The sequence below is a fragment of the Triturus cristatus genome, chromosome 1_2 (genome assembly GCF_964204655.1).
Source record: "Triturus cristatus chromosome 1_2, aTriCri1.1, whole genome shotgun sequence".
Classification (NCBI taxonomy): domain Eukaryota; kingdom Metazoa; phylum Chordata; class Amphibia; order Caudata; family Salamandridae; genus Triturus; species Triturus cristatus.
The window spans coordinates 401,829,349-401,847,302 of NC_140580.1; the positions used below are offsets into that span (position 1 = coordinate 401,829,349).

At 43.4% G+C, this 17,954-nt stretch overlaps 1 protein-coding gene across 2 annotated transcripts in view; it reads left to right on the forward strand.

The window, feature by feature from the left end:
• Positions 1-17,954, forward strand: part of LOC146867422 (lysosomal acid lipase/cholesteryl ester hydrolase-like) — a 92,165-nt gene that overhangs the window by 31,853 nt on the left and 42,358 nt on the right. For both annotated transcript variants that reach the window (XM_085605656.1, XM_085605647.1), the window contains exon 2: positions 1,562-1,688. In XM_085605656.1, coding sequence (XP_085461782.1) covers positions 1,569-1,688 — 120 coding nt within the window. In that variant the 5' untranslated portion in view covers positions 1,562-1,568. The remainder of the gene's footprint in view (positions 1-1,561; positions 1,689-17,954) is intronic.

Consider the following 17,954-nt stretch of genomic DNA (forward strand, 5'->3'; position numbering starts at 1 on the left):
AGTCAGTCACAAACTATTGATTTTGTATTTTTCAGTATTGCAAATACAACAGGGAGGCCCCTTTCATGCACCCTCCCCTCAGGTTTTCAGTTCTAAATAGGTTGCAGAAGCCCTTTTACAAGTTGAAAAACTTTTCTGTCTTTGAAAGGGCCTTTGTACATCATACAAAGACTTTTTGTTGTTGCATACCCTGTAATTTTCGTGAAGCACAAGGTTTATGACTGCACAATGGATTGATACATGAGGCCCTCAGTTGTCTTTCTGAGATGATATACTGCGATGTACAAGTTATTTGCAGATATCCATAACATGCACACTAAACCACTGAGCTGTTTTATAGGAATTGTAACTAGTGACCAGTGGATTGCGCCCACTCACACAGCTCTGCAGCAGGAACTTAAGACGGCTGAACTACCAGCAGTTTTACTGTCCTGCATATATTTCTTGCTAGTTTCTTCGCCTATACTAGTGGTAAACCATGTAGTGATGCTACCAAGTTTTGACCTTGTGCAGCGGTCAGGGCAGAAGTCGATTTGGAAGGGCCCTTCCTTCCCGTGCACCATTAATGACCCACTACAGTGAGAGGTGAAGGCACGGCTTCTTGACTCAGGGTTATCGCTCTGGACTGTGCCTGCCATGCAAATTAAATCGGTGTCTCAAAATGTCTATTTCCAGCCCAGCTTACGTGTTTTGATTCAATTTGGTTTTCAAACATTTTCTGATGGCTCATATTGATAAACAAATGAATGACTGTCAACAACCAATGCTTGAAAAAGCCAGGCCTATGACTTTGCCAGTCTTTGTTTCTTTTGCCTTCTGGTACTTGTCGTTCTCCACGTACAATGGAGTAAGAGGATTACAAAGAACACACCTAGGTATTTAGACCCTGGAATCGAGAGAGCTTTGCCATTACCTCCCCATCACAGTCTTTCCATTTTAAATAAATCTTCCATGCCTCCTTTCCTTGATGTGTTCCTATAGTTGGGACACCACTGTACATAACATTGCTGCCGTCCCATCAGGCGCTCGCCAGGGCTCATGTGGTCTGCACACTACGTTCTGCCTGAACCAGGAGGAATACTCGCACTCCTGAGCTGGAAGTATAGTTATCGATGGATGGAATCGGCTTTATAAATGAAAGCCTTGAGTCAGACCAGACTCCAGTATGTTGTTTACCTCGTGTGGATGTTGTTTTTGCTCCTAGCTCTTGAGTTTTGTTGAAGAAACGTTCTCCGTCACCTTAATCTCTTTTTTTTTTGGTCCATTTACCACACAACTAAACTGGCTTCATTGTCTTCATGATTGGCACACAATCAATGTTTTTTATTGAAAATGGTAAACCACATACTTTATTGCTGCACTTTCTTATTATTGGTAATGTTTTATTTAGAGTCTTTTTACTTTCTTCAAGAACTAAAGGTCATCACAGATAATGCATATTTTGCCCCTGGTTTTCAGCATCCGGTTTCTATAGTATGCAGTGTTACTTGTAGGCCTCTTAAGAAAGCAAAGTGCATAATGATGTAAGATGGTACTTACTTATGCTTGTATTTTGATACAGAATCAGGATGTGGTTGTTTATTGCTGTGGCGTGCCTTTTCCAAGGTGCACTAATGTCCAGAGTGCAGAGGAGAGAAGCGGGCAGCTTCTTGACGTCCAATGCAGACCCTGAAGCATCATTGAATGTGGTGAGTACCAATGGCCTACCTCAGTCATTGTTTGGTTGTAAGTGGGCATAAGATTTCTTAGATTGTGTGACTACGTAGTTTAGCAAGGCTGTCATGGGCTCTAATACAAGAAAGGAAAATAGCTCCCTGTGCCAGTAATAAAAGCTAGCCATCTTTGGGATGTAGTAGTTCCCTCTCAGCCGTGGGCCTGGGCGTTAGTGCATCGGGTGCACTAATGCTACCTAAAGGGCCACAGGTTTCTTATTCTAGCTGAAGGGCACTATGAGAACTTCCGGTGGGAGGGATTCTATGTCCGTAATTTGTTGGGTGTCGTCCGTGTATGTGATGAAAGCTGTTTTGAAGCTGCAACTTCACAAACAAATGTTTTTTTGTTTTGTAAAAGCGCCCCATGCTGTGCTTTCACTTTAATCATGGACGCGCCACTTTTTTTTAGACGCGGCTTGCCGTAACCTGAATACGGCGAGCCGCGACTAAAGAAAGCGCAGCCACCATTAAAGTGGTCTCGTATTTGCGAGAGTTTGAGCTACTGGCATTGGAAATGCCAATGTTTTTAAAAAAAAATATGTTGGTTTTCAAAACACATAAATAAAAGGCATTGTCGTTTCCAATGCCAATAGCTTAAACTCTCGCAAATGCGAGACCCATTGCATTGCTTGTTTTTCTTATCTTTTTGGACACCGTTCCAAACCTAAAACCCTCCCGGCTTGCTTTCACTCACAAGGCCACTGACGTTGCATATGAGGGACTGTGAATCGGTGTCGAAAGATCGGTTTCGCTTCCATGAAAAAAATGTCAAGGCGGATGCACACATTTGTATGCTAAAGGTCAAGTGCAACGTGTTTTTCAAGAAATGTGACCGTGACTCACTCACTTAAAGGAGTAGTCACTACGTTCAGCTTTCAAGTCTATTCGCCCCTCTCAATAAAAACTAATCAGATGGTCGATGTGTGCATTGAATCATGCACATTTCATTATTGATAATGCAAGGCACATGCATCATTTCCTCTCTAGTCGCCCAACCGACAACTTTTCCAAGTGCAGAAAATATACACACTTAAAATCTGGATCCTCATCCACGAATTCAGGGTCTGTATATTTTGTTCGCTGATTTTCCCACAGTTGTGAGTGATACTTAGGCGCCTATTTCAGACACTGTGGTAATTGCAGGGGAGTAATGCCACAACGACTATTGCCAATACCACAAATATTGCAAATAGCTCGATGTGGAATTCCTCGGTGATTCTAAGTAATCTCCTACAGGCCCCTTATGGATTGCAAAACCACGAGCACAAATCAGTGTTACTTCCACTTTTTCCGTATTCGAGCCCTATTCCAGGCTTTTTTTTCCTGACCGATTTCTCTAAGTTTGACCTAGAGGATTTGTCTCTGAGGATTTGTACCTGCTAAATCTACATGGCAAAACAGTTTATTTATTACCACATTTCTCATAATGCCAATTTGTGTGGAAACGTCTACGTTACAGCCGGAGCTGGCAACCTTAGAACTGGGAAACTAGGTTTGAGTCCAGGCGCCAGCACAATATCCTGTGATTCTGAGCAAATCACTGAATCTCCCTGTGCCTTAAAAATGTATCTGACCTTGTATAATGAAACTGGTGCGCATGCAAAGCTCTTCAATGCTCATGACCTGGGTCTGCTCTATATAAAACTACAAAAGGAAAAAACCACTCCTTTTTTTTTTTTTTTTTTTACAGTGCTGTAAAAAAAAAAAAAAAACACTCTTATCTGCCAACTTGTACTGTGGCTTATTTCGGTGCTGTTTTTGTGTGTAACCAGTTCAGTCCCTGGTAAGTGTATGATTTAAATGGTGGCAGCACCCTTAAAATAGCAACTTTCTGGATATTTAGAACCATCTGCAAATGCCTTTGCCACACTTATCTGCACTTCTAAACGTGTACTTAAATCGATTCGGTGTAGGGGGATAAGTACTTACTTACTTATGCCTACTACCCCTCCTGCGGTATAGGCCATCAACCAGGAGTTTCCAGCCATCTTTTTCCTAGGCTTCTCTTTCAGTCTCAACCCATCTTCTTGTAGTCAGCCTCAAGGCCGCCTCACCAGGTGTTTCTTGGCCTTCCTCTTTTCCTCTTCCCTTGATGGTTCTAGGTCAGGGCTTGCCTGGTGGTGTTTGAAGTGGGCTTGTGGAGGGTGTGACCCATCCAGTCCAGTGTCTTTTCTTGATTTCTTAATGAGAAGGAAGTTGGAACGTCTGCTGCCATTGGTCGTTGTTTCTGCCATTGGTCGTTGTTGCTGATGGTGTTTGGCCAATGGAATTGAGGGATTTTCCTTACAGGTGTTGATGAAGGCTGGACTTTGTTGGAGGTGGTCAGTGTTGTGCTCCAAATTCCTGTTCTGTACAGAAGGACCAATTTTATTTTTGTGTTAAAAAGCCTGATCTTGGTGTGCAATGTTAGGTCCTTTGAGCTCCAGATCTTCTTTAGTTGAACAAAGGCAGCCCATGCTTTGCCAATTCTTGCCTTGACGTCTGTGCCACCCTGCTTGTCTATGATGCTGCCTGGCCAGGTAGAAGAAGGCCTCAACCTCTTCCAGTGCATCGCCTGTGAGAGTGACTGCAGTTGTGCTGGCTTTGTTGGCCTTCAGGGTCTTGGTTTTTACCCTGGGGATGTTGGGGCCAAGTTGTGCTGATGTGGCTTCCACATTGTCTGTCTTCTCTTGCATTTGCAGATGGGTTTGGGAGAGTAGGGCCAGGTTGTCGGGCTGCATCCAAGATGTCCACTGGATTCCATTTCTTCTCCTTGCTATCAGTGTCTTCATGATCCCGTCTATAGTCTACAGGAAGAGAAAAGGCGAGAGTAAACATCTCTGGCAGGCTCTGGTCCTCTCTTGGAAGGCTTCCGTGAGTTGTTCTATATGGACTATGTTGCAGGTCATTCCCTTTGCGAGTTTATCTGGCACACCGTAGCGGCAGAACAGTTTCCAAAGGGTCTCTCTGTCCATGCTGTTGGATGCCTTCTCATAGTCGATGAAGTTGAAATAGAGGGGAGAGTTCCATTCCATCGACTGCTCAATGATTAGCAATGTTGCAGTCTGGTCTGTACAGGATCTATATTTGCAGAAGCCAGCTTGCTGGTCTTGCAGCTGAGCTTTTCAGGATGACTCTGTTGAACACTTTGCCTGGGGTTGATTGAAGAGTTATCTCTCTGTAGTTTGCACAGTTACTCAGGTCAGATTTTGTGGGGATCTTGTGAGATATCCCTCCTTCCAGTCTGAAGGTTCCTTTCCTCTTCCTAGATCCTTCCAAACATGGGGTAGACCATGTCTACTGATGTTTCAATTTCTGCCTCCAGTGTCTCTTCAGGAATGTTGTCAGGCCCTCCTTCCTTCCTGTTTCTCAGATGTTTGATGGCATGCCGTAGTTCTTCCTTTGTTAGTGTGCTGCAGTCGATCTGCAATTCCTTGTCAGCTGGCTGTATGTCTGGTGTAGACTGCAACACGAGCTGGTTCAGCAGTTCATCAAAGTGCTCCATCCATCTTGGTTGTTGGCCTTTGTTACCCATGATTGTCTTCCCAGCTTTGCTTTAACAGGAATTTCTGGCTTGCTTTATCTGCCGGAGAGTTTCTTCATTATGTCATAGAGTTTTTTCAAGTTACCATGGCTTGCTGCTTCCTGGGCTTCTGTGGCAAGGCCATCGATGAGTCTTCACTTACCTGCTTTTAAGCTTCTCTTCTCTTCCTTGTTGGTTTTTGTGTATTCACCTTGAGCTTTCAGTTTCTGCTCTTGTTAGGATGGTGTTAACTTCAACTTTCTTTTGCTTTCTCGCTTGGATTTTGCAGAGAGGCTCAGTGGAGAACTGTGCTTTATGCAGATGTTTCTTGGGACCCAGTACCCCCTAGCAGGTATATTTCAATGTTTATTTGATCTTTTCCCAATGAATTTCTACTGGGTCTTTGTCGTACTTGTTACTGAGGGTGACAGAGTATTTACACAGTTTCTGTGCATCTTTGAGGATGGTGATGTTATATCGCTGGCGTTTGTTTGTAAGTTCCATCCATGATTTCTTCAGCTTAAGCTTTAGCCTGGCTGTAACAAGGTTATGGTCTGATGCCACGTACGCTCGTCTCATCACTCTCACATCCTGCAGGGACCTCTGGATTGTCTTGGCATTGCAGACATGGTCGATCTGATTCTCTGTTCCGTAGTCTGGTGACACACATGTTGCCTTGTGTATTCTTTTTTGTTGGTATACACTACCACCTATCACCAAACTGTTGAGAGCACAGAGATCTGTAATCCTTTCACCATTCTCGTTTGTATAGCCAAGGCCATAGCTGCCCAATTAATTCTTTATACCCTGTGTTGTCACTTGCAATTGAGGTCCCCCATCAGTATGGTGATGTCTCGCTCAATGTATTTCTCCAGGATGGACTTAAGTCTGTTGTAAAACAGTTTTTTCCCTCTTCTTTACTGTCATTTGTATGTGCATAGCACTGTATAACATTCATGTTGATCCTCCTTTTCTTTGTGCGGAAGGTCACTGTTTGCTCGCATTAGCATGAGTGCTACTCCCCGAGTGTGTGGGTCATTCTCTTCCTTGTGTCCAGAATACAGCATCTTTCCCTCTGGAGCTGGTCTTTTCTGTCTAGACTGTGCCCATGTGGTCTCACTGTTGTCAAGCAGGGCAAGCTTGTATTTTTTCATCTCTGCTGCTACTTGGGCTGCCTTGCCTGTCTCGTACATGGTCCTCATGTTCCATGTCCTGATGTGATGGTATTGGTCAAAAGCGGGTGGATCGACTTTACGGCTCCGTAAAGGAGATTCCTCTGTCCCCAAGACCGAGATGTCTTTTTGTTGACGTTTCTATAGCTAGGATTTTTAGGTCGAGCCTTGGCAGCGCATTCCCTGCTACGAGGCATGGAGTAGTGGAGTATGGCTTTGAAGCCCCGACCTCTCTCCGCCCACATTTTAATTGGCCTGTGTCATTGTCCTTTGTAAACGCTGACTTCGGAGTTGTTATTAGGCATGTTAGTCCCTCCTTGGTACCGCCTTGTCAGCATTTGTTACCTCCCATAACGACTGGACCTTTTACTGGTGTTGTTACGTGTTCTGCTTTATTCATCGGTGAGCACTATTTTCTTTAATGCTCTTCCCCTATTCCACCCACGACATCGCAGCAACCGGCCGCTTTTATTTTAATAGTAATGTATTTATTCAAATTAAAGCGCGGTCTGCTTTAACTAAAGCGGCCGCGCTTATTTAATTATTGAAAATACAGTGTGGTCAGCTTTCACTTTGGCGGGCGCGCTTATTTAAATTTTTTTTTCTCAGTATGGTGCCCGTAATGGGCCGCCATGCGCATAACGTTAATAGTCACGGGTGCCGTGCTATATGTTTTAGCAAGGTGCCCGCTTTTGTCTTTCTTTTGCATTTTTTTTTTTATCCTACCATATCAAGGCCGGTAATCTCCTCTCCTTGGTAAGGTACATAATGCCAGGCGCCACTCCCTTTCCATGCTCCACGGGTAGCAGCACCGCCTCCATAATCAGCTTTTAGCAGGGGCTCGGCAAGGAAAAGCGGCCAAAGACAGCTGCGGGGCCCCGGCTGAAGGAGGCGGCTCTCATGTTCACAACCCTTCGCCTTGTGAAGATAGCTGCTTTACACAAGAGTTTCACACCAAAGCTATTTTCTAGTTGCATTATTTGTAGCAAGATTTGTGAACTTCCTCACTGTCTTGTGTTTTGTCAGATACTGTTTGCACTTTTAATAGAACAGGGTGGCAAAAGGCAAGTTAAGAAAAAGTACCCACGTCTTGCCATTTGTACTTCCATTTTCAGCATCTTGGTCAGGGTAAACCGACTGAGAACTTCCTGTGTTGGGGGTATGGAGGGTTGCAGCAGAAAATCAGCTAAAAAGGGGACGGGGTTCGACTCTATTTGCTTTCCAATAAAATACTTTGCCCACCCTCACTAAAAGGGAAGGAGGGTGGTGTAATGGCCAGAGCTGACGACCTTTGAACTGGGGACCCAGGTTCGTGTTTTGGCTGCTGCTCAACGACCAGTGATTCTGGGCAAATCACTTATTCTCCCCAACAATGAATCTGACCTTGTTGTAATGTAACACGTTCCCATGCAAAGCGTGCGGGGGGGGGAGCGTGGTAACAAAATCAAGCGGCATGTTCCTATTGCCTCTGAAAGGCATCCGTTGGGCGGTTTCTTATCATGCTGGGTGAGTCCTGCTGTATTGTGTTGCCTACCGCTGATATGCCCGCTATCTTGGGATAAGCCTGCTTTGGAAACGTATACTTATTTCCTGTGGAAAAGTAGGTCACAAAAAGTCTGAATACTCTTACGTATTTTGCCAAAGATAAAAAAAAAGGTATGACAGAGCACTAGCAACCGCATAAGCATATTGAAACACTGCAGACGGCTAAGAAAGTACACATACACGCCTACACAAGGTAGTTCGAGTTGTTTTTGGTGGGGGGGGGGGGGGAGGCACAAGATCACTAACACCGCAACACTTGCCCATATTGCATACATTATTACTACCATGGGAATTGTTGCACTTTTAAGGTAAGGTTAATGTTACTACTGTTGTAAATGTTTTGTAGAAAACATACTGGGGAAAAAGCACAGAATGTTGCAGAATGCACGCAAGAGAGTGGCATGGCACTGTTCTGACTTGCCACCGTGAACTTTATGGTATGTTATTGGGGTTTGTAAAGTGCCACTTACGAGCGGAGGGGCATCCAGGCGCTGGAGCTGGTGCGAAGGCCGTCTTGAGGGTCTTCAGTATAGGTTGCGGCTAACGTGATGATTGAAGCTACGCTGGTGGAGGGCCTTGGGGCAAACCAAAGGTAGGTGCAGGGGGTCTTAATCTATGTGAAGCGCCATGATTCAGCATTAGACAGGCAATAGCATTGACAAAGCCAACAGGTCTGGTTTTAATGTGCGGACACTTTCATGCTGGTTACATGCATTAGCACATTAAACCCTTACTTATTAACCATGTCCATGCTCTGTATATTGGGCTTACTAAATGCAGCTTGCCCCATTCATCCATCCCAACTCCTTGGAAATACAATCGTAAGACTACATCTGGGTATTCTGTTTTGATTTGCACATCTGCAAATGTCTGCTCTATTTAGGAATGCAGGTACCTTGCTTTAAGAACGCAGTTTAGGTTGCTCCTCACCCTAATACTCACCCTGAACCCTATCCTTACAACAAGCTTTTGCAATGCAATAGGCCTGGCATTTGCGAGAGTTTAAGCTATTGGCATTGTAAATGACAATGCTTATTATTTACGTTTAAACAAAAACCTCATAAATAAAAGGCATTGCCATTTACAATGTCAATAGCTTAAACTCGCAAATGCGAGGCCTATTACATTGCAAATGCTTGTTTTACATAGTGGGGCAGCTGGGCTTGGGACCGGCCGTGGTGTAGGTGAAGTGGGTTGGGAAAAGTGATTAAAGTTCATGTGTTTCGCATTTGGCATTCTTGAAGGGAGGTTCAGAAATAATTTTTTTCCTCTTATGCGGAGCACAGAAATGGTCATTTCTTTTGGCCGGTTGCAAAGCATTTTCTGCCAGGGTGCCAACATGTCAATAATAGCAGGTAGGTTGAGTGACAGCGTTTTATTCTTTGTAACATATGTTTTCTGCTCCAGGTTTATCACTTTGAGCTGCTAGTCGCATTCTTATGAATATCCCTGTTTTAAGAACCATAAGCTTGGGGAAGAACCCGTCCAGCTCCAACCTCTCGGTTTGCCGGTCACATACAGTGCCTTCTCATTCTAGCTATTTTAAGGACAGTCACCGTATGTAACAGAGTAGCATATTCTTCCTCTCCTCTTTTCCTTTTTCCTTCTTTTATCGCAAGATAAATTCAATTCATTATGGTAGTTCATGATTTGCTGCCCTTCATAATATTTATTATGGTTGCATTTTTTAGGTTTCTATTATCAATACACCCCTAAATATAATTGTTTTACACTAATAATATTGAAATATATTGAAATCTTTTTATTTCATGACTACTAATTATTTTCGAAAATTGTGACATGTTACACTGTTTTTGTACTAATTGGATATGATGTGTTGTTTTCAAAATCAAATAGAATTTTCTAAGTCCTAACAAGTGGGTGTCCACTGCCCTCATCAGTATGGCCCATCTTGGGACCACTTTTCCGCACACTTTAATCCAAATGCTCACTGATGCACAGACAACCTAGTTGCTTTAAAGAAGGCTACAAAAGAGCAGAAAATGCTAGGCTCTAAGAGACTGTATAAATATAACATTAAAAGCACAGGAGCCAAGTACTTTCAGTAGAAATATTGAAGCTATTTAAGAATATCTCCAGCGGTGTAGGCTCTGCCAAACTGGTTTCCCTACCACTCTCCGACAGTCTATCAGAGCTCTTTGTAAATAAAATTGAGCTAATCGGATCTGACTTGGTCTGTCCGTAACCTGATTGGCTACTGCTTCCTACTCTATTTCTACTGCCTGCACCCTTGTGCATGTGTTGGAGGTCTTTTTATCCATCTCACACATTTTTGAAGACAAGTAGTGCTTTTTTAAATCTGGGGTCCCAATTTGACATATGTCCCTCCAAAATGTGAAAGTCGCGCTTCCCTCCGTTGCTAAGTCCTGACAGAGATCTTCAACACCTTCTTGAGCTAACCCCCGTACATAAAACTGGAAAGGCGGCCATAGCCCTTTCGTTGTTGAAGAAATCAATGCTGACACGCCCTGAAAGCCAAATATTGACCTATTTCTTTGAGCCACAGTTAACTAAAATTATCAAAGCTCCGTCAACTTTGAACTGTCTTCATTCCTAGGAAAAAAGTCACATTCTTTTGGACTAGGCACTGGGCTTTTGTCCTTCTTGCAGTAGTGAATCGGTACTTGTGCCGACCGCCTGCATCAGAGTGACCCTTGACGAAGAGCCAGCATGGACCTCATCTCTAGGCTGTCTTCGGCGTTGCCTCCTGCTCCACTCATCTCCATTGCTCCTTTGAAATTGACTGCAAATTCCCAACATCCTCCAATATATCTGAACAATTATTCTCGAAATTAAATGTTTAGACCAGTGTTTACTTTATAAAAGGAAGGCTAGTCTATGTTTTTCTTAAAAATAGTCTCCTGCTGTTAACAGAATAACACACCTTTTAGATACAAGTGTAAGGTTGGCATACTCAAATGTCGAAATTCCTGCCTTATCCAGTAACATGTTTATATCCATCCAAGTTGTCCATTGCTAGAAAACTAATCTTGTGGATACTGCTTTCAAAATGTTCTGAATGCTATCTCCTCCCTATTTCCTTCGATTCCTTGATAAATGATACATTCCGTAGTCAGGAGGATTATGTATTAAGAATTCTTAAATGTTAAAAATCCAACACTTTTTTTCAAGGTGTCTTCTAAACGTTGGTATATTGAATACAGCACAGCCCCCACGTAGAGGCACAAACAATTGACCCATTTCTGAAGGTATTCACGAGGATTTGCCATGCATTTGCACCCCTAATTACCCTAATGAAGCTACCTCTAGAAAAGGTAAATGGTGTTGGAAAGAGTGAATCGCACACATTTTTTAATAAGATAAGGCATTTCTCCACATGGAAAAAAATGTTTTCTAATAAAAGAAAGAGGAAAACCTAAATGTGCATTTTCACATTAAGGCTAACCCCGTCATAGTATATTGACCGCAGTGTGGATAAAGACTCCTAGGGAATTATGGGAATAAGTCAGCATTTTCATGGTACTCCCTTTTTAAATTTTTTTATTAGGGATCTTGTCTCCAACCTTTAATGCTATGAATTTTGAGGATTTGTGGGATATTCTTTTCCTTTATTGATTCTTTCTCTGTCTTTCTGACTAATGTGTTGTTTTAGTGAAGCTTTTCTTGAAGATGTTAAGCAGAGAGCTTTTCCCAGAATTCTTTGCTGTACTTGCGGTTTACAGTTCCCCTTTTATACTTTTTATTTCTTGCCATGTGAATATGTTGTGAGTTTATAAGAAGTAATCTCGTGTTTTTCGGCTTCAAGGTTTAGCTTCTTAGTTCCCTTTACTCGTTTCCCTTTAGAGAAGAGCTGTGAAGTTTCCATGTTATTTTTGTATGCACTTTGGCCCAGTGTTTAAAATGACTTCTTATAAAGATAATGTAACTGCTAAGGAGGCCACTTCTGCATTCTTGTTGCTTTGCCATTTCTTTCACTACCTGTTTACAACTAAATATTTATTTGCAGTTTTATATAGCCCAAACTAGAACCACCAGGCTAGGGATAGTAATGCAGCGTTACGCTAAAAAATTTATAATAAAAAAAACAAGGGCAATAAACAACAGGAAAAAACTTGCTATATAGGCAGGGCCACTGGAATTGGGTGGCAGGGAGCACCAAATTATGTGGCAGGATTGACTAAATTATATGACAAGAAAAGACAAATTATGCGACACATTGTTATTCTTTTTTAACTTTTACACATCCTATTACTGCCTGGGCTAAGATTTCACCTTATTACCACCAGTTTCTAAACCAAATACATAAATAAGCAGCTGAAAGATGGCCAGTTAATTGTGTGAAGGGTCTTTCAACATATGCAAACACATATTGCCACGTTTTTAGTAACTTTTGATCTGTTTGAGCTAGAAACATTTTTTTGTTAGAATCTGCAGATTATGCTGCAAATGATGGATTATGTTGCAACTGCAGGAAATTCTTAAATATGCTTAAAAAAAGCTGCAGCCGCAGAATCGCATAATTCCAGTGGTCCTGTCTATAGAGGAAGAGTGTTCAAACATGGGAAGACTTCCATCTTTGTAGCTTATAGTCTCATGCTATTGGAGGATTTCGGAGGCACTGGAAAATATCTGATTTAGCCAATTTTGTGGAACAGCAATTTTAGTCCATGCATTGACCAAAAGAAGCACTACGGACGTTGATTAAATATAATGACCTTGGTAGGGAAGTGAGATCATGCACACTTTGGCCTTCCTTGCGATCAGTTTGACCAGTTGTTCGCTTCTTAACCCCTGGACAGAATCCTGTGTGCTGCTGAGGGGCTAATGGAAAGGAAAGGAGCGGGAACTGCAGAAAGTAAACATGACTCTTAGAGATCAAACATCTTTCAGAGGAAACCAAATAACCCGCCGCTATGGATTTGGGAGGGAGTGGGGATGAAGAGGACAGTTTTATTAATTAAAAATCACCTTCGAGAGTAGAGTTGCTTTATCCAGTTGTCTTCGGAATGCATTATATAGAGGACATCGAAATCTGTGAAATATTAAGGATTTTGAAATATTAAGGATTTTTGAGACCATGGGCAAGAAAGACCTAGTTTGGCGCACCGTATTCCCACCAACTTTATTAAACATGTTCAGATATTTATTCCAAAGATGCAGGACAATAATATTGCATTTGAGATATCGACCTGTAACAATATCGTATCTATATTGTCGACCGCTGTCAAGGTTGATAATGCAGGGTTAAGAAAAGCAAATGTAAAGTTCCCACTGTATGCTTGCCATTGCGCTATAGTGAGGTAAGTGAGAGAGAGGTAGGAGGCACAATATAAAATACATTATTAAATCTTCACAAGTTGTCAGGTGTAATCCATCCGAAAAAAGATTGCCAACCATCCCTTCTCAGAAGCTTCATTTGTCACTGTAACGAAAAGTCCATGGTTTTCGATATGACCTTGATAAGATTACGTGCGGCCTGTTAAATCTTTTGATTGCAGTCCCTAATTCATTTGATTGTTAGGTCTGTTGCACCGTATGGGTATTAAATAAATACTCCTATGTCTTCTTGATGCTGCCACCATTTCAGTTTCTATTATTCTTGCCCAGCTTATCAATGACTCTACGGTTAGTGACCCATTAATCCGGTGATTTCACTTAAAAAGGCCAAGACACCAGGATGCACTTTACCAAGGCGTTTAATGGAAGTTATTCCAAGCTCTGCAGGTGGACATACAAATATCCTTCACTTATTTATCCTCAACGTTTGTTTAAAAGGTTTAATCTTCCCTCGTCATTTTCTTGCCCAGCATACGTGTTTGTGATTCAGATCTTGTGAAAACAACAACCTGAAGAAGTATTGAAAATAATGCTCTGAGCACTCAAAAGAAATTTAACTCATCTTTTTTGGAGTGCTCGGAGAATTCTTTCTAATCTGATTTGCAAAAGCTTCTTTCCAGTAGAGGAAAATCAGGTGGTTCTCCCTCTTCCGGAGCACCAAATGATATATGGACATCGGCGTAACAGACTTACACATATATCTACTATTGATCAGTTAAAGTTGCGTGCGCCGACTACCCCAGCCACCACCTTGTTTGTGTCAACCTGAAGAAGTACATTTTTTCTGTTCAGCGTGCCACTGCAGAGAGGGACCAACCATGTACAGATCACTTTTGGCTTCAAGCCTCTTAAGGTGACCTGAGATGGCTCAGTGAGTTGGACTCCGCTCTGCAGGCTTCCACTTTAAATCCTGGCTAGGGCGATTTAGCCTTTTAGTTGTACACAGTGGATAAAGTGAGTATAATTACATTAACTGATAATACTACCTTTCATTGAAAGCACTTAAAAACTGCAGAAGTGCGGTATGAAGGACTACAAACAAATTATTATTACTATGCACCACATCCCCACTGAGATGATTTGCATTAAGGCACTAGATTAGATGAGGAAACAAGGTAACCAAATTGCAACAATAACCGCTGTACACAAAACAGGTATTTGACACACGATAACACTTGTTTCCGGCTATCAATCCATCCATTACGTTTGTTAGTTTTTTTTGCACATTTCCCATCCAACATCTACAGTTGATTATTCCATCCTAAGTCACATAAAACGGGATGAAGGACGGCTCATCTTTCTAGGCTTGTTTCACTTACCTGTGCACAGTCGATATCCGATAATACGGGTGCAGGGCATGTTGAAATGCGTGACTATTGTCAAGAGTCCAGATAGCAATGGAATTGGGTCCGTCTGAGAAATTGGCTCCCAAACTAGTTTTGACATAGAGGACTGATGGTGTCTCTTCTGCAGTGATGAGCAGAGGAAGCTGCAAAATGAAACTCCCTGCACTGTATGGGGCTTTTTTTCTTCTTGTTTGCATGAGGGTATCCCAATCTTGACATAAACTGTACCTCAATTATTACTGTTATAAATAAAACCACTACATTTGTAAGTGTGTATTTACTATTTGTAACTTGACTTCCACTGATCTAGATGTGCTTTGCGATGTAGAGGAAAGGTCGATCTAGTAGCTGTAGTATTTTTGTAGGTCGACATTTCGACCATGGTGCAGCATGAGAGCACTGAGGAAGAGGGACACAGACAACATCTATCCCAAGTGTGTAAGTGTTATGCATGAATCAATTCTGCCCGCAAGCTTTCATGTCCATATTGATAAACGCCACTTACAGGAGCCAATGACAGTCCTACCTGCCTCGGAGTCCGCTGTTTCATCACAAGTCCACTTCAGCTTGAGTGTTTCTACCAGCAGCGGCTCCTCCACTGTGGCGAAGTAGCATCGCCCCACTGCCCGGCAAACAAAAAATAAAATATGCAGATCATTTTATTTTAGGTCTCGGCTAGCGAAGGCTGCGCTTGCGCAGTCTCGCTCGCGAGATTTAATGACTTGGAGAAGAGGGGCTTGAACCCGCCCCTCTTCTCTCCTCTTCTCCATTGGCTGGCCTCTTAAATGCTGGCCAGCCATTGGAGAAGAGGCTTGTCTCGCAAAACAAGCCCCGTACTTTTCGGATTCGGGGGCGTGTTTTTTCGTTACTTTTCGCTGGGCGTGTTTTTCTCTCCTCCAGCCAATGGCAAGAGGAGAGAAAGAAAAACACGCCCCCGATTCCAAAAACAACACTGCGTTTCTCCGAGGCATTTCTGGCTGACCTCGGAGAAAGGTGGTGGTTTTCATGGCAACTCCCTCCCCCTGCTACCTCCTTTCAGTACGAGGCGCTACATGCCGCCTTATTCTCCGCTGCCCAGGTTCACGGCTCAAAGGCCGCTCCTACACCTTCCCTCTTCCAGAGGTTTGTCGCTGGCGTTTCCAGTTGAATTGAATAGTATTTCTACTGAAAAAAGGTGCCAGCCCTGTATAGAAGACTTTGATGGCATGTATCAACGATGTGATAACTCTATAATTTTTAAGACAGTACTATAATTCAACCAGTGTATAAATACAGTATTTTCCTTCATTACGCGAATGCTTTCGAGGCCGTCGAAATCTAAGATCGTCACGAGAGTTATAAAGGCGCCAAAAACACAATAGAACCCTCGCAGCGGCGTACTTTTTAAAAAGAAAAAAAAGCCAACTCCACACACCCCGTCTGACAGATATTGAAGGTAACCAATCATATTTAACTGCGCACACTCCGTTTACCAATGACCTTTCTCCGTACGGGGTTCACGGCACCCGAGGGCGGGCGGAAGGCCAAAAGATAGATTGGAAAACTAATTGTAGCCACGTTGGCCCCTGAATGGCCAATGGTATTCGGCTAGTGGCGGTGTCGATGAAAGGGGCTGAGGGCGCCATGTAATGGAGGGACAAAACTGTAAGCGGCCATTGATGAGACTGCTGGCGTGAGTGGAGCGTGCGGAACTGTGCCGAGGAGGTCATTGGCGACGGCGGGTACTTTTCGACATGCTTTCACCATATATATTGGAATTTTCATTATATACGGCGTCTTTCATACGAAAATAAGATGGATATGAAGAAGCGTATCACGTTGGAGCTGAGAAATAAGTCTCCGGGTGAGGGAAGGTGTAGGAGAGGGCTGAGCATGGGAATCCCGTTCTTGAGACCAGGGCGAGGGCAGAAGCCCACAGTGAGGATAAACGGGCGCGTGGTAGGATGGCTGGGTGTTTCAGGCTAAAGATGTTATTTTTATTCCCCGGGTACTTGAGCGAAGCGGAGGTTCCCCCGAGGCGTGTAGTTTCAGTCTTCACGCCAGGTGCCCGTGCTGCCCCATCTCAGTTCTGGAAGCCTTCAAGTAACTTTTAAAACAAACAAAATCCCTATATATATTTGTTTAGGAAGTGCGATTTTTTTTTTTTTTTTTTTTTTTTTTTTTTTTCCCAGCTGTGTCTAGTCTGTTGGGGTTTGTGCCCAGCTTTGTTTTTCCACGCGCTTAAAGGGATGTATAGCGGGGGGGGGGGGGGAGGCTTGGCTTGCATTTTTGTTCACCCATTTCATCCATGTTGTATATCTTCCTAGTGTTTTGGGGCAGTTTCTAACGTGCTATTGGTTATTTTCGTTAAAAAAAATCCCGATGTCGTGAAGTTTTCTTAAACTCCACCACTGAAATAGCCGTACTGGCGGGGACCCTTACTATAACGTTTTTAAAGTATATTTGTTATCCGGCGGGTGTTTGTGTACGTCTCCCTCTCATATAGGGTGTTTGACACTACCCGTGGCTTTATTGAAAATGGGGAGGGATGGGGGCATGGACGCTGAGACAATTTAGAGGGTTTTGATAACGGCATGTAGTAAAACCCTGCACCGATGCCTCGCAGACATGTTGTACAATCTCTTGTTGTGTACGTATGAGCGAGCCTCCTTTCAGACTTATTGTCATGTTTCACCCCGTGTAGTTCTGTATCGCTGCCTCTTAGGCGAGGGAACTCCATTTCCCACGTGTGCGCGAAGAGCTGCCGATGCTCCCGGCTTGGTCTGGGAACTACCTGTCCCGTGGGATGCATTGATCGTCCTCCCAACACCACAGATGAGGCTGCCATGGCCTCTGCTCCCCACGTGGGGGGCGGCCATGTCGCTTCTTGAGCAGCGGCGTGCTTGGGTTAGTCCTGCCGGGGGTGTGGCCACGGACGGCAGTTAGTTGCTGCTCTAGTTTTAGGTCCTTGTCCCACCACGTGTGGAGGCGGGTCCGACGTACCCTGGCAGATGGCTACTGTAACACCTCCCCGTGCTGCCAAATACCGCACCTCTTGCTGGAGCCAGACAAGGTGGCTCTGTGTGTGTGGGTGGCTCTGTGTGTGTGGGTGGCTCTGTGTGTGATTGAGTGTGTGTTTGAGAGTGATTACGCTATTGACATTGTAAATAACAATGCCGTTTCTTTAAATGTTTTAAAAACAAAAACCTAAACAAAAATAATGTCATGAGCAATGCCAATAGCTCTAACTTTAACAATGCCGAGACCGTTGCATTGTAAATGCTTGTTTCATTTTGAGGCTGAGTCTTGGGGCTGGGCCACAGCACTGCTGCAGAGAGCCCTGCCTTGAGTGGGCATGATGGTTTCCCGGCTGTCCTAG